Raw genomic sequence first — 16,978 nt, 5'->3', positions numbered from 1 at the left:
TGATTCCTTCTGTGTGACCTCAGAGCCCATGCTCCTTTCACCACCAAGTTTGCAAATCCTGGGACGTGGCAGAGGGTAGGGTTCGTTCACTTTCGGGGTCCAAGCAGGCTGGGTGTTTAAGCCGGGTCTCGGAAAATAAGCCCAGCGTCTGTGTGCAGAGAAGAGCACAGAAGGGGGCCAGGAAGGGCAGGGCTGTGCCTGGGGAACACACAGCACAACAGGGGCAAAGTCGGAAGGGAGGGAAGGTGGGCAGGAAGCATGAAGACGCAAATGCCTGCACCAGGGCGTCAGGACGCCACCATCTGAGCAACGGGGGCCCTTTGTGGATGGTAAGCAGGAAAGTAGGGGCACCTGGCTGGCTCAGTCAGTTAAGCGTCTGCCTTCAGCTCAGGTCATGATCCCGGGGTCCTGGGATGGAGCCCTGCAGTGGGCTCCCTGCTTGGCGGGGAGTCTGCTTCTCCCTCTCCTTCTGTGCTCTCTCCGTCTCTCTAATAAATAAAAATCTTAAAAAAAAAAGTCTAGTGAAAAATTTAAAAGGCAAGGAGACTGCTGCACCGTCCACGGGAGAAATGCCGAGAACCTCAAGCCGGAAGGACAGGAGAGATGGGGAGCCATGAACCCAGGGCTCAAATCCAGAGACTGCTGTGCCCACTGGGGTCCTCTCCGGGGCTCGTGTGCTTGGATTCTATTCTCAAATCCTCTGCTTTTATTATGCCCCCCCAATGAATAATCTAATATGCCTTTAATACAGCCCATGTCTGATGCATGGTGAATTCTTAACACCAATATATTGGATAAAGGAAGGAAAGGATAAAGCCAGAACTCACAGCAGCGGCGCTCAGCGGACATGGAGAGGGGGTCACATCTGAGAATGCCTCCTCCCCTTTTCCTAAATAAACTTGCTCCTGCCCTTTGCCGAATCCTCGCCAACCCCCATGCCCAAATTCCAATATGCTCTGAGGTGGGATGGAAGCCGGGGGGCGGGCTGTCAGAGAACCCAGGTGAGGTTGTTTCCCAGCAGGCAAGGAACCCAGGCATATAGATGGATTTGGGGCTCAGCAGACACAGGACCCTGGAACAGAGAAGACGCTGTGGTTGAGGAGACAGGAGCAAAGGATTGGCCAGAACGGGGATGGAGCCTTAGAAACCAATCCTGATTTTTCTGTTCTCTAGCTCCCTGCTCTGCTTGTTAATGACCTTGTCTCCTCCATTATTAATCCACTGTTTCAGCTGAAGCTGAGACTCTGTGGGTCCATTAAGGCTCTCCCGGGGGAGCCAGGCTTCTACCGATGCATTAGAGTCAAGTGCATTAGAGCACAAGCAGAGAGGCACGGGGAGCTGGCTGGGCTCACTGGGGAGGAGCTAGGTTGCCGCCTTGTCCCAATCCCCCTCCTTCCTCCCAACCACCAACCCCAGCAAGATTCAAGGGGCTTGATTGAGGGCACCTCTGTGCCAAGCCGTCTCCTGGGCCTCAGTGGCCCACGCAGGCATTTCTTCCATGTGCGAAGCAGTTTTCTCCTGCGGACACCTTCTGCACACGGGATCCGCACACCCAGGCAGTGGCTGAGAGCAGGGACTCGGGCTGCCGGGGGCTTAGATCCTACAGGCACCACTCATCAATTTGGAGATCTGAGATAAGTTCCTGAACACAAACCCTCCGTTAACCCATTCCCTTTCTAGTAAAATGGACATTGTAGCACTACTGAGCTCACAACGTCGCTCTGAGGATGAAATTAGATCACACATAGAAAGCTGAGGGCCTGACCTACCATAAGCGAGTAACAAAGTCAGCTGCTGCTGCTGTTTCTCTTGTTTTTATTACCTGGGGGAGCGAGGAGGGGCAGAGGGAGAGGGAGAGAGAGAATCCCAAGCAGGCTGCATGCCCAGCGTAGAGCCCAGTGCAGGGCTCAGTCTCACAACCTGAGCTGAAGTCGAGGGGGATGCTTAACCCACTGAACCCAGTGCCCCTCGGGTTTTTATTATTGCAAAAAGAAAGTTGGACAAGGTGCCTATATGTTGTTCATTCATTCAATAAATATTGAGCACTTATTATAGGCAAAGCGCTCTTCCAGATGCCAAGAATCCAGAGGTGAGTAAGAAAAATCCCTGTCCTCAGAGATCGAGTTTGAGCAGGAGAGATAGACGATAAGCAACAAACATAATAAATAACTAGATAGTGTGTTAGAAGGTAAGGACTCTGAAAGAAATAGAACAAGGTAAGGGGGCCAGGGGGTGGTTAGAGGTGATCAGGAGAAGCCTCATTGAGCAGGTGACATTCCAGCAAAGATTTGAAGGTGGTAAGGGGATGGGCCCTGCAGGTATCTGAGGGAAGAATGTTCCAGGCAACAGCAATAGCCAGTGCAAAGGGCCTGGGGTAGAAGTGTGGTTTTTGTTAGGGGAGACAGTGTAATGAAGGAAGGATGAGTGAGGTAAAGAGGGGTGGCGGGTGGCATCAGAGTTAATGAACTACAAAGCCTGGAGGACCTTGTGGCTTAGTGTCAGGACTTTGGCTCTGAGAGAGGAATGGGGGGGGGCTGTGTAGGGTGGGGGGGGGCAACGAAAAGGTGGTAGACTCAAAAGATTGCAGGCCCCAGTGAGCCAGAGGCAGGGTTCCAGAGGAGGAAGACAGAAAGACAGGAAGTGGTGGCCAGTGAGAGGCCAGCACAAAACTGGGTGATTGGTACCTATGAGGTCAAGGGTATGAGTTTGGGAATGGGTGGCTGGGATTAAGTGGAGAAGAGGGAACTGAGCCTGGGGTGTCGGGGGATCATTGATATGCCTATGGAAATCATCAGGAATCAAGACAGGAGTAGTGTTGGCCACACTGGCAGTGAGCCAGGAAGCTAACGCCGTCAGTGTTGGGAAATGTAAATTTTACTATTATTTAGGTAGAGAACAGCCAACGGGTCAGGGAAGGACGACTACTGAAAAGTTGGTTATATTCACAGATCCCACGAGAATCTGGGCCACATGGGGAAGCACTGGGGCTAGTCAGGCGGTAGAGGGAGAGGAGGAAACATGGGCTGGAACCTTTACTCTGGTTTCTGTGTAGAGGAACAGGTGAGGCAGGGCAGGCAGGCTTAGTTAGAACAATTTCAGTGGGTTCTGGGTCCTGCGGCTGCCCTTGGCCCTGGGATGATTAGGGCAGGTGGGTGGTGGTCCCAAGTGTGAGAGCCCCACAGAGGAGGTGGTTGGTTTGTATGTGGGAAAGATACAATTGTAGGTGAGTTGTTTGCTATCCCCAGGAATTAGCTAACCCGGGAAGGGGTAATCTCGCAGGGTCAGTGAGTTCCCAAGATGGAAAAACATCGGAGTGTAACAGGTGTGATTAATCTAGTCCGGAAGTAAAGGACGAGTGACAGTTACAGAGGGGGGAGGAGTGGTGAGGAGCAGTGAGGAGTGCTGGACAGTATAGCCAAAGCTTTGAAGGAAGGGGGCAGGAAGATAGTGGGGAAGCAACCCCAAGCAGCTGGGAGGACACCAGCTACAGAAGAGTTTCTAGAGCTGGGGAGAGGTAGGGCATGGGGACAAGATGGGCATGGGCGGAACTGGGTAGTGATTAGAGCTTTGGCAGGGATAAGTGTGAGCCGGGAGTCTGGACTTCTTCTCGGGGCTACTGACATAACAGAGGTAAGAGGCCCAGTGACATCAGTACTGGTGTAGTCAAGGCAGATGGTGGAGCAAGGCCAGGGTCTTACCCAGAGCATAAGGGGACCTCTACTGACCCCTGGATGGTGGGTAAGAGCCCTGGAGGAGTGTGGGCTTGGTTCCTCTGAGTGAGTCTTACTCTTAACCTCTGCCAAGGGAGAGCGGATTTACTCCTCGTGGGCTCTTTTTGGGCCCCTCTTGATGAAAGCAGATCAGGGGAGTAGGGTTTACCCCTAGAGGGCAGGGCTCCCTCCTGGCTTCTGAGGGCACTGGGGAGGCCCCCCAGGGAAGCCAAGATGGACTCCAAGACCATGGGCTCCCTCTTGACCCCAGCTGATGGAGAGTAAGAAGCCTGGAGATGGAGGTCTCGCATTCCAGGATTGATCGAAGTTTGATTCAAACTGCAACAGGCGGGCTCCCAGGTGTGCTGGATCGGAGGTCCCCCAGGTGAGGGGCATTTGTGCCCTGTTTTTCAGGAGAGTTATCGAGCTGCTCTGAGGGATGCTGCTCCCTGCTCTCTGAAGGTCAGGGATGTTCCCCTTCGCATTGAAAAGCATGTGAAGCATTTTCAAAACCATTGTCTCGGTGGTTTTCAAATCTTTTTTTTTTTTTTTAGACACGTGAATGACCTTTAATGTGCTTTAAACAAATCACTTTACAAACAGCATTAACACTATTTTTAGAACATAATTTTGGACACAGTATACAAATTAAAACAACTACTATAAAAAAACCACTATGGCATGGTCTAATCTTCCAAAAATGGACATTAGGAATGTCTGAGCAATTTATTAAGATTCTAAATATTCCTAAAAGATGCCTAGTTACATTTCCACAGCTTTGAAATTTGCACTGAGAATAGCCACTCAAAGCTGAGTTCCCTCCGTCAGTCTCCCGAGTTTTCCAATTTTCAGTCACCCAAGAACCCATCTGCATATGCAGCCTCACTCCTTAAGCGTGTGCCAAGAAATAAACCAGCAGTAAGTACTGGGCCGAGACTTTTATTTCCAGGACATGTGTGGAGAAGTCATATTTTTTAAACATTCTATTTGAAGGAGAAAAAGAAGGAAGGAAGGAAGGAAGGAAGGAAGGAAGGAAGGAAGGAAGGAAGGAAAGAAGGGAGGAAGGAAAGAAGAGGTACCAATACACATTATTCAGAGTAGAAATTTCTAGAAAAAGCAAAATTTGCACAGCAGCTGTTATGACCTTTAATGGTATTTCCTTGCATTGGAAGATATGTCCTGCCATATATCTTTGCAGGGAAAACGTCATTCAAGAGGGGCCATGCTTCATCTATCCCATGTAGCTCAAAATGGCCAAATCTGAAACTCACCAAGTCTTTCTAGAAGTGTGGAAACAGGTCCACAGAAGCTAGGTGACCTCACTTATGGCGATCAGGAGTCAGCACTTTTCCTATCTAATTCCGGGGCTGAAATACTTTCCCCTATACTTCTCTACACTTTACCGCAGGAAAACCCCACGACATCAGATGTTCCCTTGTTTTAACCAAAAAGTTTCCTTGAGGCTAGGTTACACCCAGCCCGGATTTTAGCATAAGGACCTTTTCCAGTCTTGAAGTGGTGTATTAAGTCAATCAACCCTAAGCCAAGTTCTTTAACATTTTCTCTGTTGGGATTATTTCCCAGAGCTGGCTACTCTGCCCTGGACAGACACCTGTTCTGCCTGTCCTTCCGGCTGGGAAGCCCTGAGTGTGGTTAACTGTCCTCACAGAGGTGAGTTCACAGGCTGACCTGAGCTATTGCCCTTCCCCCCCACCCCGCCCGGAAGGTGATGTGATATTGAACAGGTCTGAAAACCAGCACAGGTATAGCAGTGCTACTTGAATCGTTTGAAGTTACAAGATTCAAGTTCAGAGTAACATTGACGGAAGAGGAAACGAGGGCGTAGTGCACCTGAGCGAGTCAATCCCATTTGGTAACTGGGTGAACCAGAGATGAAGAAGCGAGGCGAAGACTGATAAGGTAAAAGAGCAATTGAGAAAAGAAAAAAAAAAAAAAAGTCAGGCTTAACCCAAAGCTGGGATGGACTGAAATGCCTCAATTTGTATTCCTGCAAAATAATTTACACAGTGACCTGTCCTGCTTGCTCTGCCGTGTGGCCTCTGGTGTCCTTATGAGAAGTAGTGAAGGGCCGACCAATTCAGCGTTTTCGGTGGTACTTTCAAGCTCTGAAGCTCCAGCGCGCGGACAGCAGCCCTGTGATTCCATTGTCTCGTCCTTCTTGTGAACTTTTTCCACTTTCCGCGGCTTTTAGGTGATTCTTTCTCCTTGTTTTCATCCGGCAGGGCTGGTGCGCGTCGCCGCCGCCTGCCCCCCGCAGCAGCAGCGCCCCACTCCCACCCCGGCCCGGCCATCGCGACCCCCGGGACACCGCCGCCGCCCCGGGACACCGAGTCGCGTGCCGGGACGGTCCCTTTTCCAGGTTCCCGGGGGCTGTGGCGGCGGCGCTCCACCCCTCTCCCCCGCCCCGCCCCCTCAAATCTTTTTGATTGTTTTCTTTGAAATCAATTTTCAAACTGAAAATCTTACACGGAACCAACCACCGTATAAAAAAAAACAAGTAAAACTGAGATTTATGTATTATCATTTTAAATGTGTCGGTGAATTTAGTATAAAATCAATGATCTCCTGTATGTCAAAATTCGGTAGATAGCACATTTTGGTCTTTGATTTTTAAAGGATTAAAAATATATCACTGAAATGAAATTCAAAGAAGATGTAAGTTCCTGGGGCTTTCAAGGGACCCTGAATTGAAAGGGGCTGTCTTTGGGAGAGGGGAGTCAGGGAAGGGAGTGAGGGAGCCAGGGAGGAGAGTGAGGGAGTCAGGGAAGAGAGGGAGGGAAGAGTCAGGAAGGGGAGGGAATGGGGGAATCAAGGAGGGGAGGGGGAGAGTTAGGGAGGGGAGGGAGGGGGAGAATCAGGGAAGGGAGGGAAGGGGAGAGTCAGGGAGGGGAGTGGGGGAGCCAGGGAAGGGAGGGAGGGGGAGAGTCAGGAAGGGGAGGGAATGGGGGTGTGAGGGGGAGAGTCAGGAGGGGAGGGAGGGGAGTGGGGGAGGGGAAGAGAAGAGAGAAAAGGGAAGGAGAGGAGGTGGAGAAGGACAGAGTTGGGTTTTTTGGTAATTAGCCTTAGAGAGCTATTTGATAGTTTAAAACTCTACATATTGCAACTTTGATAAAAATTAAAATATATAGGGAAAAAAGAAAACAAGAATTACAGTGTTGTTTCCTTGAATCCGACAGTTTACTGAGGTAGGTATTAGTTAACAGTGGAGGAAGTTGAGGGTCAAAGAGGTTAAGTGATTAGTACTCAGTGAGCAAGTGGGTCTGGCACTTGGCCGCCGGTCGGCTCCTTGCAAAGTCTGTGCTTTCCCCGGTTGTACAGCCTCTTTGTCCCAGGAAGAAATGGCCAGCTGCCTGGTGCACTGGGCTCTGGGAAGTTTCCAGACCCAACATCTCCTCCCTTGTTGGCTCCCGATGCCTGAACCGCCTTGAAGAGAGAGCAGAACCTTCCACTCCCCTGTCTGCCTAAAGCAAGTAGGTTCTCATTTGACGCTCACTGGTCACCTCTGTGAGTTCTGCTTTCGTGTGTTAAGAATCCGAGCTCCCCTGTGCAGAAGTAGCAAACACCTGTTGCACTGGGGCCCTTTTCTCTTCCCAAAAGACAGCACCCCCTCCCGATAGGAAGGCTTAATGTGGCTGCAGGACCTACTTCCCAGGTTACTCGGCACACACGTGGCTGTTGGCAGGAGTCCTTAGTTCTTTGCCTTGGGCACTGTCCCTAGGCTGTTTGAGTGTCCCCCTGACGTGGCAGCTAACTTTCCCCCAAGTGAGCTGCAGTGCCTTCTATGTGGTGGTCTCTGATGTCACAGATTGTCACTTCTGCTTTATTCTATTCCTTAGAAGCCACTGTCATTGTGTCCCACCCACATTCAAGGAGAGGGGAATTAGGCTCCACCCTTTGAAGGGAGGAGTAGTAAAGATTTTGTCAACACCTCTTAAAATCACTTCGGGTCTCCAGGATCTTAATACTGCACTGGGACTCACCTAGGAAAGGAGAATGGGGATTCCCTCTGCTCTAGATTCTCCAAAGCTCTCTGTGGCTTTATGTCAGGGTCCTCTCCATCCCCAGGACTCAGCCCAAGGAGCCAGGATTAAGGGCCCACTTGCAGGAACCAGACACCAGACGGGTTGTCTGAGCACTCTGCTCTCCTCCTGGCTCTCCCCAAACCCCCAGTCAGAGAACTTTCTCTGATCTGGGGATGGGATAGCCTGACCCATCCTCTCTTCTTCCCAACCTATCATTTATGGCATAATTGTGCCCTCCCAGGCTTTCGAAACTCAAACCCTAGGCTTCTGTAACCCCAAGGCATATCTTCTGTGGCATATCTCCTCCCCTGAGGCAGTAAATGCCACCAAGTAAGAGGCAAAGGGGAAAGGGAATGGGTGGGGGTGGGTGACATCTGTCAAAATGCTATCCTGCCACACCCCTATTCACAGATGTCTCCCTTTTGGAGAACCTTGCTTTCGGCTTTTGCGCTGGGCAATCTCACATCCACTTTGGATGTTCCGTCAGCTCCTGCCCGGACCCCCAGTACCTGGCTTCCTCCTCTCCAGAAAGAGACACCCCCCCCCCCCACTTTAGAATCTCACCACCAGATGGGGAGTCTCACCCTTGAGGCAGAAGCCCTCCCCCAAACTCATCCTGGTCTGGAGGCAACCTAGGATTCTGCCACCCCTCTCTCTCCCTCATGGCCCCAACTCCACTGTGCTCACCCAGCCACCTGCCGCCCTGAAGCACCTCTATCTTCCTGTGTATCTGTTCCTCCCAGATCTCCACAAGCCCTTTACCTTCATTTTCCTCCCATGTGTGTTTTGGAGCAGTGCCATAGTGTCATAGTGACAACATCCTGGCTCATATTTGTCACCTCTGTACTCACCGCAACTGGCCATCTGTGTAGCAAAGATCTGGCACCCAGGTGGCTCAGCTGGTTAAGCGTCTGACCCTTGATTTCAGCTCAGGTCTTGATCTCAGGGTCATGAGTTCTGGCCTTTGCCTGCAGTTCCTGAGGTGTGATCTGGAAGCCCTTGCAATGTCATGCCTGGTAAGAGTGTCTTCTTTTTCCTGGGAGCCTTGGTCACACCCGACACTCTAATAATGTGACTGATCATGAGGGCTTTGGGCCACTCGGTGTTGGCTTGACACTGGGCGGGCTGGAGACTGAAGGTCAGCGACACGGGTGACCGCCATGTCTATGTGATGGAACCCCTATAAAACTCTGAACACAAGGCTTGGGGGAGCTCCTCTGGTTGGCAATATACTGAACGTGTTGTCACCCTATGTCATTCATTGCTGGGAGCAGTTCGAGCTGTGCACGACTTTACTGGGAAGGGACAGCTGAAGGCTCTGAGTGTGGAACCCTTCTGGACTCTTCCCTTGGCAGATTTTCATCTGTATCCTGTCGCCATGATAAACTGTAACCATGAGTATAATGGCTCTCAGAGAATTCCATGAGTTCTTCTAGTGAATTATCCAACTTTGGGGACCCCTGCACTTTGCAGCATCCACTCATTGACTCAAGCTCCTGTCTCAGGGGCACATGTTTCCACCTTCCAGCTTTCTTCCTAGCCTTCCTTCTCCGACCTCTCTGTTGCCTTTGATACTTTTTAAAATAGATCTTATTTTTAAGTAATCTCAAAACCCAAATGTAGGGCTTGAACTTCCAACCCCGAGATCAAGAGTCACATGCTCCATGGATTGACCCAGTCAGGTGCCCCAGCCTTTCTCCTGCCTGGGCTCTGATGACATTGCAATCTGCCGGCCTTCCTTCTGCATCTGTCTCCACTTCATGTCCTTGACCATTTCTTGTGGCTGCTTCTTGTCACCTGCCAGAGTGACAACTAAACACACTGGAGCTAAAGCTCAGACCCAGATCCCTGTCATTGCAAATCCCTATCCTCTTGCTCCTTAGGCATCCCAACCTGTGTGACTATCTTATAGCCAGGTAAACTTTAAAAATATGTACTTGGTGTGTTCTAAATATATATCCTTTGTTGGGTAAATGTTTTGCAAGTATGTTGTCCTACCATGTGGCTTGCTCCAGGTTTCTGTCTGCAGTCCCTCCTTCCCTCTCATCCAGGCACACAGTTTCCCTGTCAGCTCTAAGAGTGGGACCCCCACTTACATCTACAACTGTGACTACATCTGCAGACATAGTCCTCCTGATGTTCCAGTAGCCCAATGGACGTCTCTGTGGGGCATTTGAACCTCAGCGTGTCCACAAATGAACTCATTATCCTTCCTTAGTATTCCTCATCTTGGTCCATGGCATTATTTTATTCTGCTAGTGCAGGATGAGATGGGCTTGCCCTGCACACACTTGACCCTGATCCATCCCTGTGGTCCATCCAGTGCTGACTCCCCAGTCTGGTCTGCAGGCTGCCTGTCTGGCTTTGGCTTGGTTCCTGACTCCCTGGCTCCCTGGCTCCCTGGCTCCTGATTTGATGCAGCCCCTGGTTCCCGTGTCAGGTGCTGCCTCAGCTCCTGACTCAAACGGGATAGGTGCCCAATTCCGGCTTACCTGCCCTGATGAGGTGTGGGGCCCCCCAGACCACTCCGGGCAGGTTCCTGCTACCCCCTATTGGTTACCACCCTTCTCGCCAATGATCCCCTCCACACACGCGCGTGCGCGCGCGCGCACACACACACACACACACACACACACACACTTAATGCTTTACATACCAGCGTGAACGTTCTGGCAAAACGTTTAGGTAAAAAGTGTAAGTGATCCCTCCATAACTAAAGGTAACTCCTGCACACCAGCTAGTAATAAGCCCAGAGTCTGTCTTAACCAGCACAAAAGCACTTCTTGGGGTGTGTTCTTGTTTCTGTGTTTATCAACTATTCTGTTTAAATTTTCTTCATTTTATTTTTTTAATTGAATGATATATAAAAGCAATCTCTCTTTACATAGAAGCCTATCTCTACCCATAACAAGTATGAGTTGTCTGGGTTATACCCTTTCATAGCCTTTTCTGTGCTCGCTTACAGACAAGAGCATATACACGGTTCTGTGAGAAATTTGCTTATTTTGGCTGAAGGAGAATCGTTCTGTACACCATACTTTGCAGACTGCTTCTTTTCCGACTGACAATTTATCACAGACATCCCCGTAATTCAGTAAACGTAGATATAACCCTGTCCTTTTTTTATGGATTCACACACACACACATACACACACACACATACAATTTTGCACAATCAAGGGGCACCTGAGTGGCACAGTTGGTTGAGTGTCTGACCCTTGGTTTTGGCACAGGTCGGGTTATCAGGGTCGTGGGATCTAACCCCGGGGTGGGACACCCCGCTCAGCATGGAGTCTGCTTGGGATTCTCTCTCCCTCTCCCCCTGCCTCTCCCCCCACCCTCACACTCTGTCTCTGCACTTTCTCTCTGTCAAATAAATAAATAAAATCCTTTTAAAAATAATTTTGCATAAGCAGGATCCTATTCTTGTTTAATCCCCCAAATATCTGGAGAAACCCTCCTACCTCTTCTCTTCTAGTACTTGCCTCTTTGGGTAGAATATGCTTTTTTTTTTTTAAACATGTAAATCCATGATCAAACAGTAAACCTTTAACCTTATTGGTACTGGGCCTCCTTCAGAGTAGGAACTCAACAAATATCTGCTGGGTGACTGAAAGCTCATTTTATTACTCTTCCTGCTTTATATTTGGGGACATTAAGTCACTTGGCCAAGAAGCCACGATTTGAACGCAGTGGAACAGGGCTCAGACTCTGAACCCTGTCACTAAATCCCCTAGTGGTCCCCTACACCGTGCTCTTGTGCCCGAGTCATCATGATCTGTGTGAACAACTTAGAACCCGAGTCACGTTAAACTTTAAAAACCTATACCTGGCAAATTCTAGGTACGGCCCCTTGTTGAGTGGATGTTTTGGAAATATCTTTTCCCCTCCTGTGACTTCCTTTTCATTTTTGTAGTGGTCTTTTGAAGGACATGAGTTTTAAATTGGGATGAAGTTCTATTTATTAATTTTTTTTCCTTTCATACTTCATGCTTTTAAGTAACCTTTGCCAAACCTAAGTTCCCTAAGATTTTTCTCTTATTTTCTTTTATAGGTTGTATAGTCTTCGTTTTTACACTTAGGTTGGTGACCCATCTTGAGTTGATGTGAAGAAAGGATTAAGGTTTCTTTTCATATTTACACATATATTTTTAAAGATAGATAGATAGATAGATAGATAGATTTATTTATTTATTTATTTATTTATTTATTTATTTATTTGTGGGGAGGGGCAGGGAAAGGGAGAATCTCAAGCAGACTCTGTGCTGAGTGGGGAGCCCGTCTCGGGGCTTGATCTTGCGACCCATGAGATCACGAGCTGAGCCAAAGTCAAGAGGCAGAAACCCAAATGACTAAGCCACCCAGGCACCACAGTTTCCTTTTTAAATATTATTTTATTAGTAGTATTTTTGCATATGGCTATCCCATTGTTTAAGCACCATTTATTAAAAAGATTCTCTTTCTTTCATTGAACTGCCTTGTGCCTCTGTGGAAAATCAACTGACCATATACGTGTGGGCCTATTTCTGGACTCTTTAATCTGTTCTATTGATTGACACAGCTGCCTTTTCACCAATAGCACCCTGTTTTGATTACTGTAGCCTCATAATAGGTCTTGATCATATAATGTAAGTACTTGATGTGTGTGGTTTTTTTTTTTTTTTTTAGAGTTTTTTGGATGTTCTAGTTCCTTTACCTTTCTATACAAATGTTAGAATCATCATTTAACAGTTTTTACAAGAATCTTGCTGGAAACTTGATCAGAACCGTAGTGAGTCTACAAATTCAGTCCACAGAGGAACTAGCGTCTTAACAACAATGAGGTTCAGATCCGTGGACATGGTGTATCGCTCTGTTAGTTAAGTCTTTACTTTTCCTCAGCACTGTTTTATAGTTTTCAGTGTACATGTCCTTCGCATCTTTTGTCAAGGTTATCCTTAAGTATCTCCTATTTTTTTTTTTTTGCAAGATTTTATTTTCAAGTGGACTCTACACTCAAGGTGGGGCTCAAACTCACAACCCAGAGATCAAGAGTCGCTCCCTCCACTGATTGAATCTGCCAGGCACACTTATTTTTGCTGTTATTATATCCAGTATTGTTTTAAAATTTCAATTGCTTTTTTTAGGGGGGGAGGGGCAGAGGGAGAGAAAGAATCTTAAGCAGGCTCCGCACCCAGCCCAGAGCCCAACGTAGGGCTCGATCTCACAGCCCTGAAATCATGACCTGAATGGAAATCAGGAGTCGGACGCTTAACTGACTGAGCCACCCAGGCACCCCGCCCCTGATTCTTAGAGGCAGAAAGCAGATCAGTACTTGCTTAGACATAGGGTTTCAGGAGGAGGTTAAGGATGAATTACGGAGGGACCTAAGGAACACTTTGGGGGTGATAAGTATGTTCACTATCTTGATAGTGGTGATAGTTTCATGTGTCAAAACTCATCAAATTGTATACTTTAAATATATGCAGTTCAATGTATATTAATTATATCTTATTAAAACTATTAAAATGTGTACTTGGGCTCCAGGAACCTGTAGGAATAATGTGACCAGATAATAAGTATATCCTCATACCAGATAAATTTTCAGATCCAAACTAGGTATGGGGAGGGACCAGTTTCACCCGCTCTGGAGAGATAGGTAATAAGACACTTATCCCCCTATGGGTTTCCCAGAGATTAGGCTTCCATGTCCAGAAACCAGGCATCTCCAAAAGGTAGAAGACAGTAGTCCCCCCTTATCCACAGAGGATAGGTTCCTAGATCCCCAGTGGATGCCAGAAACCACTGGTAGTCCTGAACCCTACAAATACTATGTTTTTCCTCTACATACATACCTATGACAAAGTTTAGTTGATAAATAAGGCACAGTAAGAGAGTAACAAAAGTAAGACTACCACTAGAATTTTTTTTTCCTTCTTCAGTTTCATGGATACAAGACGTGTTCTTACCACTGACCTTAGAAATTTCAGCATATAATTTTTTTTTCTTTCCTTATTAAGTAGAGAGCTTTCATCTTTATAGCTACTCTTTGGCATATCCGAATTGCCAGCATCACCGTTCTTGTGCTCTGGGGCCATTATTAAGTAAAATAAGGGTTATTTGGACACAGGCACTGTGATACAATGACTAACAGGAGGGTAGCGTATACGGTGTGGGTCTGCCGGACAAAGTGGTGATTCACATCCTGGGCAAGACCAAGCAGTGGGACATGCGAGATTCCATCATACCATTCAGAACGGTGCGCAGTTTCAATTGTATGGGTTGTTTATTTCTGGAATTTTCCATGTAACGTTTCAGATTGTGGGAACTGAAACCACAAAAAGTGAAACTGCGGATAAGGGGGAGACTATTGTACATGTGGTTCCTATATTGCTAGGAGAGACGGTAAAAGCTGAAGGGACTAGTAGAGTCCTATAGTTTATATCCTGGGGGAGGGCTTCCCTCAACCCTTGGCAAAGGGTTTTCTGGCTGCAGCAAGTGGGAAGTCCTTATTTTTAACTCACTCTAAGTTTCATGAGGAAGGTTAACTCGCCTGAGTGTTTCTCCACAGGGTGCCTCCAAACCACAAATTCCTGATTCCTACTCTGGTTTATCCTAATAAGAAGTAGGCTGATCCTTTAATCCCTGTTTAAAGGGCCCTTGTTTATTGAAGCTGTAAACTCTGGGCAAAGGGTCATAAATCACTCTAGCTGGATCCAGAGTGCGAGGCGGGTGCAGTCTAAGGATGGGCACACAGAGGTAACGTCAACGTCAATCTTGTCTGTTTTCCTTGTAGGCATACTCCTGTGAGCCCCTGTGCTGGGCCAGATCCAGCCTCTACGCTTCTCTACTCTGCTCTGTGCCTGGAAGGAGAGGTGGAGGTAGTACTGATGTATCATCCTTGCCCCCTACCCCCACTCTTCCCTCTAGACTTGGCCAATGGAAGGTGCGAGTAGGAAATCAGAGGGCAGGAGGGCTAGAGACTGGTGTCTTCCAGTGACTGGTTTTCTACCTAGGACCACAGCTCTGGTCAGATGCCTCCTTTCCCAAGACTAGAGCACCCAGGTGGTTGGGTCACAGCTCCCTCCCCTTGTCCCTTCAAGTCTAGGGCTGATGACAGCTTCCCACTGTTCTCATTGCTGGGTTCTTCACCCTCCCGGGTTGATCCTCTGCTTCTAGGTCACACCACTGTATATGTTCCTTCTTCAATTCAATTAGTCCTTCGAGTGGACAATCCCTTCCCTGTTGCCGCTCTGACCCATACACCTTCATAGCCCCCAAACACAGCCCTCATCTACTGTCTCTATCTCCCAAAAGCCCCCAGTTTGCTGATACACCCACCTTGGCCTTGGCTCTCCTGCCGTTTCTCTAATTCTTCCACCCTGGGCTCCTGTTTCCACCCATCAGTTGCCCTTTGGCCAAGTCTGTGCTGACATCCCTCTGTCCAGAATGGAAGTCATCTCCTCCTCTGGAGCCAGCACTCCTACTCATTACTGTCATCACCACCTTCCCAGACACAAAGCCTCAAAAACTAGGTGACAGCTCACGTCTTCCCCAGAGACACCCAAGGGGAGTCACTCACAAAGCCTCCCATGTAAACACACTTTAAGAAAAGGGGAAACCAGAGAGCTAGCTATGCAAATGTAGCCTCAAGGCAATCATCCCTCCAATCACATTGCCACCCTTAAATCCTTCCTCTATAGAGTTTCTGACGCCACTGCTGCCTCCTTCCAAACCCCATTCCCTACATCCAAGCGTATTCCCATAACCTCCCGGAGGACAAGAACGTTTTCTTCATTCCTTTGTAGGCCCTCAGTGTCTCTCACCTACTGGGGGAGTCTCCCGATTGGTTCCCTCCCTTCCTCCTCGCCCCCATAATCTGGTCCACACAATGCACAATGCCAGCCCCCAAAAGCGCAGGTCTGAGCAAAAGCCTTCAGTGGTTCGCTAGTGCCTGCAAAGGCCCACCCCCTCATTCGCTTCTCTATCGAATGTGTGAATTTTTTTCAAAAGCTCTTAGTTAAAAAAAAAAAAAAAGCCTTCCTTGACTTCGAGTTTCAAAGCATTCATCTTCAAAACCCCAACACTGGCATTTAACGGGAAACTTCTAACTTTCTCCAGCGTCTCCGCTAAGGATCGCACTTCCTTCTGCCTGCCGGTACCTCGGCTGACATCGGAGCAGGGTGGAAGGGGTGGCCCAGAGTCGCGGATAAACAGAAACAGAAACGGGTTTCTACCAACCAATACGTCCTGGCTGGTTCCAGACCCGGAGAGGTTTGGATAGGTGTTGGGAGGCTCCCACTGACCCAGCCTGGCGCCCCCGGGTCGGCGATCAAAGGGGATGGGCAGGGCTGCAGGGCAGGGTCAGGACGCAGGAGGAAGCAGAGGGAGCTGGGTGCGGGACGCTGACCCTTCCGGCGGGAACCGGGCCTGGGGGCAGCGCTTCCCGGGGCTGCGGCCGCCGAGCCGGTCCATCCCGCGCTCCCCTGTCCCGGCGCTAGCCGCGTAAACAGGCTATTCCCAGGCGGCACGGATTCCCCGCGGGAGGCCCGGCGCTCCCGCCCGAGTGACCCCCACCCACCACGCCGGGAGCTAGCAGCGCCCGCCTCGGAGAAGCGCGCGGCTCGCGGGGAAGGGGCGGGGAGGGCGGCGCGACGGGCGTCGGGGGAGGGGCGGGCGAGGGCAGGTCAGGGCAGCCCCGGCCCCGCCCTTCGTCCCGCCCCCGCCGGAGGCGGTTGGACCCGGTGACTGGCAGGCGTCCGGGCCGGTCACGGCGCGCCTCGCGGTTCCGAGCGCCCAGCTAGGCGGGGCGCGCTGAGGGGCTCCGGAGGGGGCGGGGGCGGGCGGGGAAGCCTCTGGGTGGGGCGGGGCCTCGGGAGAGTAGCAGCGCCCCCAGCCAATGGGGGGCGGAAGCTGTCCCGTTAGCGCCGGATCCCAGCGGGTAGGGCGGGGCGGGCGGCGCTGAGGGGATCCCGGGGCGGCCGAGGGCCCCTGACTCGGCTCCGCGCGGCGACATGGACCGGATGGCCAGCTCCATGAAGCAGGTGCCCAACCCCCTGCCCAAGGTGCTGAGCCGGCGCGGGGTGGGCGCGGGAATCGAGGCGGCCGAGCGGGAGAGCTTCGAGCGGACTCAGGTGAGGACCGGGGGACCCCGGGGCATGCGTGGCTGGGGCATCCCGAGCGACGCAGAGTCCGGGAGGGGCTTTGAAGGGAGTAGAGGTCTTCAGGTCCAGGGGAGGACGGAGC

At 50.0% G+C, this 16,978-nt stretch overlaps 1 protein-coding gene across 1 annotated transcript in view; it reads left to right on the top strand.

Annotated features, from left to right (window-relative positions):
- Window positions 1-16,677: 16,677 nt before the first annotated feature.
- The window catches only part of HIP1 (huntingtin interacting protein 1), a 147,041-nt gene continuing 146,740 nt past the window's right edge, over window positions 16,678-16,978 (top strand). The window contains exon 1 of the mRNA XM_026516024.4: window positions 16,678-16,866. Coding sequence (XP_026371809.2) covers window positions 16,747-16,866 — 120 coding nt within the window. The 5' untranslated portion in view covers window positions 16,678-16,746. The remainder of the gene's footprint in view (window positions 16,867-16,978) is intronic.

This window comes from Ursus arctos, unplaced genomic scaffold (genome assembly GCF_023065955.2).
Source record: "Ursus arctos isolate Adak ecotype North America unplaced genomic scaffold, UrsArc2.0 scaffold_2, whole genome shotgun sequence".
Classification (NCBI taxonomy): domain Eukaryota; kingdom Metazoa; phylum Chordata; class Mammalia; order Carnivora; family Ursidae; genus Ursus; species Ursus arctos.
Note: the sequence above shows the minus strand (reverse complement) of the source record. Positions and strands in the feature narration are given on the sequence as shown.